This window comes from Porites lutea, chromosome 4, assembly GCF_958299795.1.
Source record: "Porites lutea chromosome 4, jaPorLute2.1, whole genome shotgun sequence".
Taxonomy (NCBI): domain Eukaryota; kingdom Metazoa; phylum Cnidaria; class Anthozoa; order Scleractinia; family Poritidae; genus Porites; species Porites lutea.
In genome coordinates this window covers 27,465,745-27,480,211 of record NC_133204.1, presented here as the reverse complement: position 1 = coordinate 27,480,211, position 14,467 = coordinate 27,465,745, and the positions used below count along the sequence as shown (strand labels likewise).

The following is a 14,467-nucleotide window of genomic DNA, read 5'->3' as shown; positions in this document are numbered from 1 at the left end:
GGACAAGCATAATATCGAAAATTATCGACCTATCACTACGCTTCATATTATTGACAAGGTTTTTGAATCACTACTTAGCAAACAAATAACCCATTATTTTGACCCTACTGTATCTCCAAGATTGACAGCATATAGAATGAATCGCAGCTGTGAAACGACACTAGTAAGACTTACAGAGGACTGGAAACATGCTATCGACAGAAAATAATTAGTGACCATTCTATCTACAGACATGAGTAAGGCTCATAAGCTCAAAGCTATATGGGTTCACTAGTCAATCAGTGGATCTAATTCCATCGTTTCTGAATGACAGATACAGCCGTGTAAAACTTGGCACTAGCTATTGGAAGTGAATGGCCTAAAATGTCACGTGGTTGTCCTCAGGGATCTTCATTTGGTCCATTATAATGGAACTTATCCCTTGTTGGTTAAAGACAGAAACCTTTTCATGTATGCTGACAACCATCAGCTATATGTAACAGGGTCAGACTGCAACATAGTATCTTCCAGGCTACAATATCAAGGAAAGTTAGCCATGTCATGGTACAGGGATAACTTTCCACTTGCCAACACAGAGAAGTTTCAATGTCTTAATAAAAACTATCAATCCAAGAAACATTTACTCAGATAAACAGACTGAAGCCCTGCAGTTTGAAGATCAGATCATTACCAACACTTCGCAAATCAAATTCCTTGGAGTTTAGATGACAAGCTTAACTTCACCAACAATATCAGTAACATTTGCATAAAAGCAAGTCAAAAAGTTGGTGTCTTATTGAGACTGCGAAATTTGATACCATGCAAAACAAAACTGATAATCTACAAATCATCCATCCTGCCTCACTTAACATATTGCCCATCTGGTATGACATAACTGCGGATCTTCTGAAGGTAGAAAAATAGAGCGGATCCAACAACGCGAACTTAGAGCAGTATTTAACTCCCATTCAGAATCATACGAAAACCTCCTGGTTCGAGCAGAGCTACCTTCACTACTAAATCGAAGACTACAAGATATCGCTATATTAATGTACGAAGTAAAATAGTGGCCTCGCACCGAGTGTTGTTGACGAAGTATTTAAGCAGAAAAGCACTAGTTATTCAGTAAGAAACAGTGATTTTGATATTCCTATATTTAACTCTATGAACTATGGAAAACATTCTCTTACATATCAAGGACCTCATATGTAGTCAAAACTAGATAATAACTTGAAAGGCTCCTAACATATTGAATCTTTTAAAAAGAACATTAGGAAAAAAGACCTAACGTCACTCTTAAACAACAACAATAGCTGCCTTAACCTGTGCAATTCTTACAGGCTACCTTTTATATACCTTTTGTTTTATTGTACCATTTATACATTCTACATATGATAGGGCCTGTTTACATGGAGGTGGGGGACCCCAGGTAGGTGAGGTAACCTGCTTAGGTGGGGTAACCCGCCTGTCCATATAATCCCTCATTTTAATTTGATCACGTTTACATGATAGGTGGGGCGACACGCCAGGGCGGGTAGCCCGGTCTGCCAGACCGGGTAACCCTCTCAGCCGGGGTCAAATTTTGCCATGTAAACGTTCAAGGTGGGGTAACCTGCCCAGCTGGGGTCCGATTCGTAATACATCAAATTCGCGCAAAATTCACTTTGGCGATGGCTTTGCATCATTATTAAAGGTGAAAATAGAAAGCCACAGCAGTGAAGGTTGCAGCAAGAGCAACAAGGGAGTGTAGAAGAGTATTAATCGCCAAAACACGTGGTTTTCCAGCAAATTTCTTGTTTATGTGCTTAGCGACCATTCAATTATCTTGAGAAAGTGCACCCCGGGATGTCGTGGTTGTAAGATTGCATGTAAAGGAGGGTTAATTATTTACCCCACCTAAGCGGGTTACCTCATCTACCTGGGGTCCTCCACCTCCATGTAAACCGGCCCTTAATTGTATAAACATTTTTTTTAAAATTTCTTATGAATAATTGTAAATAATTTTATTTTTTTTATGCCCCCAATTAATTGTGAAAACTAAATACACTGACACATTAATAAAGCCTTTAGTTACTTTACTTACTTACTATACCTTCTTCATTTGATTTATTAGCTGTTAGAGAAATTATTCTTTTTGGCAATCATAGATCTCTACGAAGTGAAGCGTAGAATTGGAGCTTTAATCGAGTCGTTGCACTTTTTTAGCTGGCTCACGGTCTGCCGATGAGGTTAGACACAAGTAACTTTTTCTACATTTAATGTATTATAAATTATACTTGAAACGCTAAATGTGGTGTTTCCATACAGATTACATTTCAAAGCCATGAATATTGTCAACCTAGTTGACTGGTTGACTGCCAGATCAGTTTTAAACTGAGCAGATGAAAGCAAAAGTGTCAAAACAAGGTGACAAAAAATTATTACTTTTCGTTATTAATTCCCGTTGCAAAATACGGCTATATTCCTCAAGAGAATTTGCTTGCTATTTTATGTAAAAAGGCTTCAATCATCCTTAGTTTATATTAGTTAACCTGACTGTATACCTTCCTAGTTATAGCTGTCTTCCAGTTGTACAAGTTTTAGCAACAAATTTTTGAATACACTAATAAAAGTGAGACAGTACTAGAACGACCGTTTGGGTAAACTGCGAGTACCAAGATCGTATCGAGTACGACGTTGCTATTTTGAGCCTTTATTTCCCCTAATATTGTAACTCCGTTCTACCTAATGAATACTTCCAAGAACATCGAGAGACCATCGTAAGAGGCATTGCTTTTACAAGCGTTTACATGCATGAAATCAGTTTGAAAACTCGTTCTCGTATTCAATTTGGGACACGATAATAAATCTCCGTGGAACAACAGGCATAGAGAAGTCTTAGAAACAATTAGTTCTTGTAAACAACTGAGCTTTTCAATAAATACTTACCTTAAATACTATTTTCACAAATAACTCCTTTTTGGACGCGCCATAATGACTTGAAAGTTATATGATGTTGGCTTAAGACTTTGCGCCGGCAACTGAACTCAGGACATCTCTTGCTGAAAACTTATCAGTATATTAAAGCTGAAAAACATTTTCCGGTGCTGCTGATTTTGTGACACTTGACTAATTAGCAAATATTTAAATGGACAGCGAGACTTTATAATGCCGGGTACACACACCCTACCAATCAGCAATGTGAAATCTTTACTTGATTCTACAGATTCGATGCACCTTCAGGGCTGTCTCTCAGTTGAATATATTCGCAGTTATCACATCGTTTAGCAATTCATACAAATTATTTCAGGCCCCCTTGCGTGCAAAGAATGTATACTTTTCAATCAGTTTGACACATATTCATGTATGAATATTAAATCCTTGTGGAAAATATGTCACGATGAAAGGCAAAATCGGATGTTTCATACAGGCGGCATACACTTTTAATTTTTAAACAATAAAGCACTTAGTCTAACAAAAACTCAAAATAAAAAAATAGGAAATGTTTATTTGAAAAGACGCTTCTTTAAACGACCTAAACCCCAAAAGAGAAAAGGCGCCGACGTGTAATTATGTAAAGGTTGTACGTTATTTCAACACAGCGTTGCTAAAAAGCTTTTTGCCTAGTTTCCTCACGGCATGGTTGAGACCAATTCGTCAAAAAACGCCACAAACGTTTTGGTTAACAAATGGCAGTATCTATATTTCTATTTTCACAGGGAAAGTAGAGCGAATAAAACTCACGTTTGCACACGGAAAATCTTGCTGCAAGAGAAAAGTATTATTGATTTTCAATTTTCGAAACTTTTCGCAGCAGTGTGGGAGTAGCAGGCTTGACTACTTTTCAAAATTGATTTTAAGTCAATGCAGTGCTTCACCGTTGGTTTAATATCTCTTGCCAGAATTTACCGATAAGAAAATGTCGGAATTGCACTGTCAAATGAGTGAAAAGTTCACTACCAATTATGTTTTGACTTTTGGTTTTGAGAGATTTTCATTAAAACTATTGATCACTTGGTTTTCGAGAGAGATTGATACGCGAACCAATAAACATAAAATTGACAGGGGCAAATGAAAACACAGTGAATTGCGTTGTGACCAAACAAATGGCAGCCACAGTTGAAACTTGTACTTGACGCACTCCTTCTCCCATGTCACATGATGACGCGGTTTTTTTCTTTTTAATAGACCATTTCCGATTTGCCATAAGCCTCTGTTTCAAAGGGAGGCTAAGTGTGGAGTCATTGATAGGAAACTGATTTTTATTCTCATGCAAACAAAACTCATTTTTACAGGAAAGGTTTTGTACTTGGCCTCGTTTTGAAAGTGCGAATTTTTAGAACTTGGAAATGGCCTATTTTCAAAGTCATTCAACATCGGTGGCAACTCGGATAGTGCTAATGTGTTAAAATCACAGAAATGCCGTGAAAACTGTGATCTTGCGGCTAAGTAAGATAATTTTTTTCGCAACCCACTTGAAGATGGGGGTGGAATCCCTAGAGAATAGGGGTAGGAGGTTTTCCGGTAGAAGGAGAGGAAAGAACGGGAGTTGGAAGTTCGTTTAAAGGGCGGGAAGCGGGAGGGAAAAAAAAAAGAAAAAAAAAGAAAAAGAAAGAAGGAAAGAGAAAAAAGCCAAAACAAAAACAAAACAAAGCAAAACAAAAAAAAGAAAAAATATATAAAAAATATTTCCCGTCGTAAAAGGGCTAAATTGACGAAACCAAGAAAATAGCAGAGATCCTCAGTTATTTAAAATTGTAACTTTGATTTATAACGACCCTTACACTTCTCTTTATTTTTATTTTAGCCCCCGAGGAAGGTTTGTTTTGCAAACCGAAATATCTGGCAAATTTGTTGATTGTAGAAATATTTTTTGATTTGCAATGTTTGCCTTCTGGACCAGTTTGTTATTTACAAATTTTGTATTCCCTCAGGCCTTCATAGAGTCTACCGGATCGAAGTGGTCCTCAGTTCATCCATCAGAGACAAGATAGCAAAAACAAACGTGGTTGAAGAAAGACGCTTAAAAATGCTATGTTGAAGGGAGTTTACTTTATTATTTTTTCCCAAAGAGGGTAGAGGAACTATGTTTGACCTTGATTCATTTTTATTTATGTTGGTAGATGAACAAATAATCGTCTCTGCGAAGTTCATGCAATAGATGCTTGTCTCTGATTAATTTTTTTTTGTGCCCGATCAGAGACAAGCATTCGAATGAGTCCTGGAACTGTTTTTTTAACAATAGCATCACAGGGGTTCTCTTGTCCGTTCTCGAAAACTTTTGCCGCCGTTTTTCCCGACCCGACTGACCGTCGATGGGTCTCCGAGGATGCTTTTAGGGGAAAAGGACGAACAAGGGGGCAATCACGAAGAAAGAGGCAAACCGAGCGGGGGATTGGGAGTGGAAAGGGACGGCTCCCTTTTCCTCTCCCCAGACTCTCGTTAATATCGCTCTATAGGGTAATACACATGATGTGACTTTATTAAAGCTCTTTACATGCATGGTTTGGAGCCAAAAAACTTAAGTACCTCGATTATAACAGTCTAAATTACCCCCAAAAATGTTCCTAACCAAAATGATAGCCAGTTTACACAGATTAACAAGAGAAAATAATTTTTCGCAATCCTCCCATCACGTTTAAGTCAGCCATAGTAATAATGTTGCCCTTCTTGGCAGCACACGATCGTGAAATCTCGGAGATCTCTTGGCTACGCAGCACGCGATCCCAGACATTGATACCTGCCATTTCCCCGATGAAGGCACCACCGGACTGAAAACTTTCGCCCAATGTAAAGTAACATTGCCCGTATACCCATTTTTCTCCTCCGACGATTACTCCTGCAAAAAGAAAAGGATTAATGTTTAATTGCGCCTCTATTTAATTTGCGAGAAGACACTTCAAAATGTTCAATGCGAGGACGTTTTTTTTTAATTAAATAACTTCCTGATCGATTTTTTAAAAGCTTCGGTGTGAATGAGGAACAATATTGATCATAAAGGGGAGCATTCTTCATGATCAGGGGCACCCAACGACTGTTTTCTGTAAAATATCTCTTCGGAGAAGTAGATGTCGCTTAGAATTTTCTATTACTTGAGGACGGCTAAAAATTTCCAGATGACCCTTCCATTCATGTACAATTTTCGAAGCTGGAGAATTTGGAAAGAAGGCATTCGGAGTCCCACGGGTCAGAATCCAACAGTTAAATCAGTCGATCTTTGAACGCACAGAAGCTTAATGATACGATTATTCACAAGCGAAACAAGTCACCTGGTTTTTTGAAAGTGTCCTTTAGTGTTCCATTTATGTACACTCTCCATGTTCCAGATTCCCTTGTAACGCAGAAATGGCTCCATTCGTTAAAGCGAATGACGTTGTATTGCCTTTTGAAATAATAAACAGTTCAAAGACAGTAATAGTAAGACGGGCAAATTCAAACTAAGGTGGTGGGTTATTTGTCTGAAGGAACTAACCGTAAATGTCTAAATCTATAGCTCTTTGGAAGTCATGTCAATGATGGATTCTAGTCTTTGTCAGCGGAACTTATAGATTCTTGATTTCAATAGTTAGTGGGATTTTGCCGGAGTTCTTGAGCTGTATTCCCTATTCCAAAGCCCAGAAATCCTGATTCCCCCAGCAAAATTTTCTCGGATTCCAGAATCCCGATTCCGTGACCCGCAATCGTTCTAATGCACGCAGTATTTTCCATGCGGAATGTCTTGAAAGGAAAAATGCAGTGTGTCCACTATGAGCAGGCTGATTATTAAGATATATGCGTACATGCCTAGACTATTACCCTGTTGCCCTGTTGTAAGAGAATGCGACAATTTTATTACAAATTGCGACGACTAGTCAGATTGAAAACAAAATAAAAACCAAAACAACAACAACAAAAGCAGAATTGTTGGGTTTGATTGTTGAGCTGAGCAGAAGATAAAGGGTATGAAGTGCCCTTATATCGGGTAACATTTTGCTACGATAGTAAACTAGGACAGCACTAAAATGAAAAGATCACAAAAAAATAGATAAATAAATTAATAAATAAAATAATTATGATAAAGATGATGATGATGATGATGATGATAATGACAATAAACGTTTTCCATTACCCAAGTCGACCTTTGGTAGCTAACACGAGGTTGCCATAAGCTCGTAACAGTACAAACTCTAATTCCTCAGTTTGAGATGGAATGCTGAAGACACACTCCATATCTCGAGACGAGTCTTCAAATTTGATCCACACACAAGAAGTTAATGCATCCAACGGTTCACTTAAGTTTCCAGCATCAACGTAGTTAGTTACTGTAGAACTTGCAAAAAGGAAACCTTCCTCTATAAAAGAATTATACCACACTGAAAATTAGGTTCTCCACAGGCAGCCCAAGCTAACAGGGAGATAATACGCGTGGAAGCAAGGCTGGGGTTTACCTTGTTTTGAAACACCCAGTCCCTCTACGTAGACCGTATTGTTCTTATGCTGAGTTTTCCCAAACATAATTTCTAAAACAAAAAGCATGTAAATTTGTAGTCAAGCAAGTCAGATCGCATTTATTCAAAAGTTTCATTAATAAGCTCACAAAAGTTAAATGGTCTACAAGACTTTTGAACGGTATAGTGTGAAATAAATCGAAAGTAAATGCGACAAACCCTCTTCAAATGACTAAGAATTTAAAATAAGTGGGATTTTTCTCATTTCTTTTTCGCACTTGCCGTTATCTTAGTGCTTCTTGGGCTTCACTGGCTTTCTCTCAATTTTTCGTTGGTGAGAATAAAAATTCCCTTAACAAAATAAAAACCATCGCCTGGTCAACTGAATGGGATAATCAAAGGTCTACCAAGCGCGAAGTCGCTGGTTAAAACCTGAGCTGGTCCAACACTCAGGGCTTTAAATAACTGAGGAGAAAGTGCTGCGTTTTTAATGACAGACTTTTTAGTCTTCCCCTGAATGAGGACGATACTCCCATTAAGGCCCTGTCTCACAACCCTAGTACGTGTATAACAAATTGTGTTGGACATTTAAGAACAAACACAAATATACTACTTTAGTTCCAAGTATATTTAGCTAAAGAAAACAATTTTAGTAAAATCAATTGCTTCTTACGTTTGGACTTCTCCAAAGAGGCGATTTGCTTTTTCAATTCATCTACCTTCTTCATGCACTGTACAATGCGGGGACCTACAGGGATCACCACTCGTCGAGTAGCCTCCACAGATTTGGTCTGCGCCAAAAAAGTCATCAGAATCCCCAAAGCAAAAAAAGCAATCAGCCTCTCAGAAGCCATGTCTACAAAACTAAAAATAATACCAATAAAGCATGAATGAAAATCTTAGGATTAGATAAACGTAAAACGGCATTGGGCGTGGCCTAACTTAGCAGATATCGATAATAATTTATAATTTAATAGTTGTAGCCTTTTGGTAATAAGTGTTATCTCGTTTCCTTACTTCGACTTATCGCACGGGGTAAGGTTTCCTCGGTACACTTGGGTTTCACTGGTGAGCAACTTTTGCTGTAAAATAATCATTTAATTTCCTCAACTTCGGAAAATACAATACAATACAATACAATAATTTATTGACATCCGCCCATAGGGGTTTTTCAGTGACAATTTTCAGTAATGTAAATTATTCACATAAAAAATACCACTGATTCACAAAAAAGCGAGTATTTACATAATATAACCAAGCAAAAAAAAAAAGTCCAAGTATACGAAAAACTGGTGGCAGAGGTGACTGCAGAGAGGCTTATCGTAGAAACTCTTTTAAACTGCACTTCCTTTATTAAATTGCGCTTTGAACTATTAAAAGATTTTCAGATGGTATACATATATTAATAATTCTATAAGAAAAGGATATCTGCCCTGTTTCAGTTTTAAATAATTAAAGGAATGTTCAGTTGCTTCTAGCTTCTGGCGGCCGCTAGCACTACCTCTAAATACCCGAAAATACTCACTACCTCCCACTACTGCTAAATTCTCTGAGGTCATGCCCGTCACACACTCAAATGCTATGCTATAACCTTACGGCATCTTTGAAGAAAAATTAGTTTTTACTAGGGCCAACTGCTATTTAAATTAATTGCTCGAATTTAGCTCTCTATGCATGTAGATTTGTCTCACAGATCAAGTATGGTGTAGTGGTGTTAGGGTAATGAATAACTTGGTAGAATTAGTAGCAGCGGTTTAATTACGAAAAATAAAACAAGATCGACAAAGTTCACCTTTGATGTAGGGAAGGAAATGTATTTTCATACAAGGCATATTTTGAAACAGTTTCACAAATTTCAAAATTGCAAAAGTTTTTTTCACCTTTAAGTGCGAAAAAAAGAGAGCAAAGAAACAAAACAAGAAAACCATGTTTGTCTTTTGAAGAGAGGTCTGTTTTCGTCATGAATCTTCTTCATGTTCACTAATATATATCTCCTGTTTACACGTTGTTGAATCGCGTTTAGCTGGTTTTCTTCCTGTTCAAGTGTCCAGTGTCTTGTCGCGTTTCGATTGTGCAACATTTGCTAAGATATTTTGGAAACACAACTTGCCCTTTGTTACTTTAACGTCAACAAAGTAAACGACAGTTTTCTAACGACCCCAGGATTTAAGAGGGCATAATACATGCGACCTTACCTGCAACCTAGGTAAATTACGACTTCTATGCTACAGTTATAATTGATAATTGCCTATACCTTTTAAAGTCTTAGCGTTGAAGATAAAGTTAACCCTTCCAGGCGAAAGCTGGTTCTTCAGTTGTTTTAGTTAAAATAAGTGCAAAAGTATGTTTTAGTGATGCGGGCTACTCTTACGTATGTAAAAGCGTTCTTTCTGAGGTTCCACAGATTCTCACAGTGACTTGAGCGTCGATCGTCAATTGGCGGAATTTAACAAATTTTATTGGAAGGTATAGTAGTCAGAAACAAAAAGGAAACACGCCCACCAGAGGTAAAACAACCTTAATATACGCGAGTTTAATTTCTGAGAGAAACAATTTTCTCACAGTGTCAAATCGCCTCGAGGCTAGAATTGAAAGCCAACCACCGACACGCAAAAGACACGTAAAATTTTTTTTACTTAGCTTTAAAGTATGACATGACCACCAAACAACATCAAAATTATCAGTTTCTATTCATTTTACTTTTTTCATTTTTTGTAAAAGGGGATCTTCTTCAGTTTTAGTCCTCCCACAGGCAATATTTTGTTTCAGGTCCTCACTCAAGATCTGTTACTGCGCGACCACGACTTCCCTTCCAAAAACGCGATGTTTGCATTTAAAACCACTCGGACCAAGAGTGTCTGTGACTTCTCCTGGCCAAACACTAAACATTATAACTCCAGATAGATAGCCCGTTTCGGGCGTTCAGATAGTAGAGCGCGGTGTTTAGATGGTTGGAGCGAGGGGAAAACGAGGGGAGACTGGGGCGAGAGCGAGGGAGCCTCCCCTTACAAACTTGTCCCCCTTACACCACTCTAGTCTACCGTCAAGTTTTCGCCCTCGGTCTACTATCAGTGAACGCTTGAAACAGGCTACCACCTAGATAGCTAGCTGATGGTATTATGTAAAAGTCGTACCAGCGTCGGAAGCCAAACCATAGAAACCATACATGTTCACAAGTTTTCAAAACATCGCTGCACTGATCTTTATCAATACTATTTATGCATGATCATCAATGTGTATTTTAACGTGCCAATTGTGAATTTCTTCTGCATAAAAAAATTGCCAGAATGTCACAGAATGTTGCTGAGTCGTGACAACCAGCACCAGTAGATGACAAGGAAAAAAGTAAGTTACAGTTAGGTTCCTTTGGATTAAAAAGTCCTAGAAACAACTTTCCTAACGACAGCGCCCCTTATTAACCTTTACGCGTGCAATGATAAAGGCTGATTATTTCAACCGAACTAGCGCCCGATTTGTCGAGTATCCCACACGTCATTCAAAGGCAACAAAAACTTACTTGGTGATTAGATGATACCAAACTAACAATAGAAATGGACACCGGCTGCGTTAACACACTGTTCATGCTCAAGGAGCTGACCATTTGACTTTCGCGGGGGCGGGGGGGTTTGGGGTGGGTATGGGTGATTTCAGAAGAAAATTTCCTGCAGATTGATTTCGAGGGAAAAGTAGAAACACTTCTGCAATCAGTGTTTGAGTTTATTTAGCACGAATTGAGGGCGCCATGTTTACGTCTCCTAATGGCAAGACACGAGACATTATCATTTCTCAGTTATTTTAAGACTCTGAGAGTTTTCAAGAATCCCCTATGCTTTGACGCCGTGTCATTTCAATTATCTGACTTATTGTATCTGTCTATTGCAGCTGTTTGTTTGTTGTAGAGCCCGCATGGGAAGCAACTCATTTAATATACAGTTAACTCCATTGCGTAAACTTCCCGTAAATTAACTTAATAAGCAAATGGACCGTGATATTCCATTACAGTTTGTGTAGTAAGAATGTTCAGGAATCAGCTAAAATAAAAGTAATCTGCTGGTAATAAAATTCAGAGAAGTAAGAGAGAAATGAGCATAACTACAAAACAACAAATTCAACCCAACATTTTAATTTTGGCCGTCTATTTAATTTCTATTTTTCTTTTTTAATTAGCACCAATTAAAGCAGTTTCAATTAATAACATTGATACACTAATGCCACAAATAACGTTTAGCAATGTTTAGGCAATAACTCGTTCAGGACATGTTCTCTTGATATAGGAAATTTTGCAAAGCATAACTGTTAACTTAAAACCTTACTTTTTACCTTCTTGTTGTATGGAAACCTTATATATTCCCAAGGGAAGATTTTCTTTTGATATTTCTGTCTCATGGAAGTTTTGGGAAACTTTTGCAACATTAGGTGGTGATAAGTTTAATCTTTAAAGATAGAATATCAGTTTTATGAATTTTTCGTTTACTTTGAAGCGTTTATTTTCTGAACCAGATTATTTGCTAAGAGTGCATCTTATACTTATGACGTACATATTGGGCAAAAGCTCTATGATAATATAAATATTTTTCATACAAGCTGGTTTAAGTTCATTGGCTCTATTGCTTTTTTCGGTACATGGTAAAATCTTAAAGTTATGAAGAATTCTGTAAAGTGGTCGCCAATAAAATTTTCAGAAATTGTTTCACATATTTACTGTCCTTTTGATCTTTACTGAGCGGTGACCTCTGCAAAGTGAAGACATTCACCCTGACTCTTCAACTAGCTGAGATGATTGAATTTCACCCTTATAAAGCAATTACCTTTGGATAACATTGCGATGTTTTGACAAGGCAGTAAACGAAGAACTAGCCATTTTTGCTCAAACAGACCATTAAAAACGCACTAATCATAACCACTGCATTTCCTGAAATATGATTGACGCATTTACTGCTTTATTTTTCACTAATTATTGCGTATGGTTGTAATCGGACACCTGTGATTGAACAGTTACACCAGCCAGTCATATCAAGTGCACTCAGCTAAATCCACCAATCACAGAATTTTTATCACAGTAACCATAGCAACAACCACTTACTCTACCAAACTGGGATTTTCCAAAATGGACGAATTGTAACATCACACTCTCTGCCAGTGATATTTTCCTAATTCGGGATATTTGGTTTTAACAATTCATCCACAAAAAGGTGTTGTAGAAAAATACATTGGCTATGATTAATTGGTAACAGGTCTTCGTGTCGTCCAATTCAGGCCTGCAATCATCCTTGTGATTAAAATTTCTAAAGAGTCCAATATGCTCACGATATTCTATTTCTGACTTCAAGGTATCTAAAACTAAGATATAACCTAGACGAAGATTATAGTTATTATTGCCCTAAAGGATTACAGCTTGGTTTCATGGGTTCTTCCAGTGCCGTTTCGACCAACTGACCTGCTACCTGAAGAGCGGAAACCATTCCACTGTCTGTGTTGTCCAACATGCTCCGTTTCTTGGGAAAGGTACGATGCTGATGATTCCTCTGCAAACCAGGCCATGCAATGATTTGCAACACGAATAGGACATGCGAATAGCCCAGCCGTAGTATCCAGAAATGCGTTGCGAAAGCTTCTGTTTAAAGCGATGTAAAAGAGAGGATTTATCGCACTGTTTGCGTGCGCCAGCCAAAAATTGAAATTCCAGATCGCGACGGGAGTCTTTTTCCAAACAGCTGGTTGAAAATACAAGAAGTAGTGATTTAGGTAGGTAGGTAGCCAGCATAGGGCGAAACCGACAACGATGATAGTTAACATTCTGACGACTTTTCGCCTCGCTGCTCCCGTCAAGGTTTTGTTGAAACTGGTGGCATTGCCTGGATACTTGTGAAACCAGACTCTACGTGCAATGAGGCAGTTGACTACAGCTGTTATTAACAGTGGAAGTGCATAAAAGGCAGTAAAGGCAAAAATGTGAAAAGCTCTCATGACGAGATATGTTTCCTTGAGATCCTCAGACCATGGCCATTCGGGGAGGCAAAAATAATAGTCTCCAGGCTTTTTAACTTTGAACAACAATAAGTATGGCGTAGCAGCGAGTAATGAGACGAACCATATAACCATTGTGATGGTTTTATGTTTGTGGAACAAAGTTAGCTTTAGAGGGAAAAAGATAGCAAAGAAGCGATCGATGGAGATAATAGTCAATGTTATCACGGAAGCAGCGATAGAGACAGTGATGGCATAGAATACAATTTTACACGTGATAGTTCCCATTGTTCCACCGAACCAGCGGATATGATCGAAATACATGATCCAAACAGCGTTTGGCATCACTGTTAGGGTTAGAATTAGGTCAGCAACTGCCAAGTTCTTGATCAGCAGATAAGTAATTCGTTTCGAAGGTGCTTTTGCGCTCACCACATACAGCCCAATAGAATTGCCGAAGAGCGCGATCAAAAAGATCGTTGCGTACGCGAGGGTGAATCCAAATTTGGTTCCCATTGAGTGCAAAGGGGCCGATGTGGCGTCATTTATAGGTGTTGTTATTTGATAGCTGGAATTCATTCTACGAAAAAGAGCAATAATAAAGTCATTGGTAGACCAAAAATAGGTAAATGAATAAAATAAAAACAATAGGCCCTTTGCAATAGTTTATTTATAGTCACTTGATCTACATTCTGTAAACATGAAAACAGTTCGCTTTTGGAAAATTTTGTTAGCAGGAACTGAAAGAGCATGTTAAAATTTAGTAATCTGGGCCCGGTAGTTCGAAGACCGATTAGCGCTTAACCCGGAGTTAAATTTAACCCGGGTTTCTTTTTCTTGTGTTCAAAAGCATTTTCTGAGATAATTTCTCCGGTATTTTTAGAGCTTCCAATCAGTAACTTGTAGACCAAAAGAATTTGGACCGAACTGCTTTTTAAGCTTTCAAATCTGAATTCAAATCTCGAACTCTGGGTTATCTTAACCCAGCTTTAAACAACTCGGCCCTGTAAATTTTCAGCCGTATATCTCAAAAGGAGCGACTGAAAAATCCGCCGAAAATTGGAAGGATTTGTCTGAGAAAAACAACTCCTGCCAGTCACGCTTGAGTGGTATTA

General features: G+C 38.1%; 1 protein-coding gene across 1 annotated transcript; it reads right to left on the bottom strand.

Annotated features, from left to right (window-relative positions):
- Positions 1-12,719: 12,719 nt before the first annotated feature.
- Positions 12,720-13,956, bottom strand: LOC140935228 (neuromedin-K receptor-like). The gene has a single exon (XM_073384767.1). The coding sequence runs from the start codon at positions 13,929-13,931 to the stop codon at positions 12,774-12,776; it is 1,158 nt and encodes a 385-aa protein (XP_073240868.1). The 5' UTR covers positions 13,932-13,956; the 3' UTR covers positions 12,720-12,773.
- Positions 13,957-14,467: the final 511 nt, after the last annotated feature.

Coding starts and splice junctions, on each gene's coding strand:
- LOC140935228 (XM_073384767.1), bottom strand. CDS start 13,931: ATGAATTCCAGCTATCAAATAACAACACCTATAAATGACGCCACATCG.